The 1,851-nt window shown below is 41.3% G+C and overlaps 1 protein-coding gene across 1 annotated transcript; it reads left to right on the forward strand.

The window, feature by feature from the left end:
- The first annotated feature begins 660 nt into the window (after positions 1-660).
- On the forward strand, positions 661-1,519 carry LOC140974955 (uncharacterized). The gene is made up of 3 exons (XM_073438446.1): positions 661-904; positions 997-1,250; positions 1,388-1,519. Exons 1-3 carry the CDS (start codon positions 661-663, stop codon positions 1,517-1,519), a joined length of 630 nt encoding a protein of 209 aa, XP_073294547.1.
- The last annotated feature ends 332 nt before the right edge of the window (positions 1,520-1,851 follow it).

Consider the following 1,851-nt stretch of genomic DNA (forward strand, 5'->3'; position numbering starts at 1 on the left):
AATCGAGAATGAATATCTTCTTCCAATGATAGATGATCTTTTCGATCAACTTAAAGAAGCTACAACTTCTCAAAACATGGCCTGAGAATAGACTACTACCAATTGAAGGTCAGGGCTGAAGATTTACCCAAAACAGCCTTCCGAAAAAGGTACATGCATTATGAGTTCACAATAATGCATTTTGGCTGGACAAATGTGTCGGCAGCCTTCATTGATCTAATGAACAGGGTGTTCAAACCATTCCTTGACAAATTTTTAGCGATGTTCACCGAAGAGATCCTCATTCACTCACCAAGTGAAGAAGATCACAAATAACATCTCCATCTCACTCTTCATAGGCTAATGGAGAGAAAATCGTATTTCAGTTCAATAAAGGTGAGTTTTGGCTACAGAATGTCACTTTCTTATGTCACATAATAGGTAAAGCATGAGTATTTGCGAATCCTAAGAAAGTAGAAGCAATCACAGGCTGACCAAGACCAAGGACAATGACAGAAATTCAGAGCTTCTTAGGATTAGCGAGCTATTATCGAGGATTTGCTCAAGATCTTCCCTCAATAGCAATACAGCTTACAAAACTCACAAAAGAACTCTAAATTCAATTGGAGCAAAGAATGTGAGAAAAGTTTCGAAACCTTAAAGATGAAACTTGCAACTACGATGGTGGTAGTGCTGCCTGATGATGGTAATGATTTTTTTCAAGTACAGAGATGCATCAAAGAAATGTCTAAAATATATGCTCATGCAAGAAGGAAGAGTAATTTCCTTTGCATCAAGGCAATTGAAATGTATAAGCAAAACTACCCAACTCGTGACCTTGAGTTAGCCGCAGTAGTTTTTGCATTAATGAAGCATTACCTTTACGACGCCAAGTGTGAGATCTTCGCTGACCATCAGGCCTCAAGTACTTGTTCACCCAAAAAGAACTAAACATGAGACAAAGGCGGTGGATCGAACTACTGAACGATTACAACTTTACTATAAGTTACCATCCAGGTAAAGCAAACAAGGTGGTCGATACTCTGAGTCAGAAAAATGGAGGCAAGATCGCTCTAGCTTCACTCTCCGCTCGGCCATGTCTACAAGAAACCGTCAAGTTAAACAAGGACCGAGACCCAGAGCTAAATAAACTTAGGGGACAAGTCGAGAGCGAAAAGTCTCAAGATCTACAAATCGACGACAAAGGAGTCCTATGGATGAAAAAAAGACTGTGTGTACCGGACAACGATAACCTTCGCCAAGAAAATACTGTCAGAAGCATACAAGTCCAAATTCTCAGTCCATCCGGAGAGTACAAATGTACAAAGATCTTAAGAGGAATTTGTGGTGGGATGGAATGAAAAGAGACGTGGCAGAATTTGTCTCTAAACGCCAAGTTTGTCAACAGGTCAAAGCAGAGCACCAGCGACCTGGAGGATTACAGCAACCGTTGGAAATACCTGAGTGGAAATTAGATCATATCTCCATGGACTTTGTGGTAGGGTTACCAAAGTCTAAGCAAGGTCACGACGGAATATAGGTAATCGTAGATAGACTTACAAAATCTGCACACTTCCTACCCGTCCGTATGAACTATAATCTGGATAAGTTGGCTACACTGGATATGGACAATATCGTACGACTTCATGGAGTACTAGTGAGCATCCTATCTGACAGAGACCCAAGGTTCGTTTCACGTTTTGGAAGAGCTTTCAAGGGGCCATGGGAACGAAAGTGACTCTTAGTACGACCTATCACCCACAAACCGATGGCCAAACCAAAAGAACGATTCAAACCCTGGAAGATATGCTGCGAGCCTGCGCCCTAGAATTCAGTAGCAATTGGAGCAATCATCTACCATTGGTCGAGTTT

The sequence above is a fragment of the Primulina huaijiensis genome, chromosome 4 (genome assembly GCF_012295235.1).
Source record: "Primulina huaijiensis isolate GDHJ02 chromosome 4, ASM1229523v2, whole genome shotgun sequence".
NCBI classification, from domain to species: domain Eukaryota; kingdom Viridiplantae; phylum Streptophyta; class Magnoliopsida; order Lamiales; family Gesneriaceae; genus Primulina; species Primulina huaijiensis.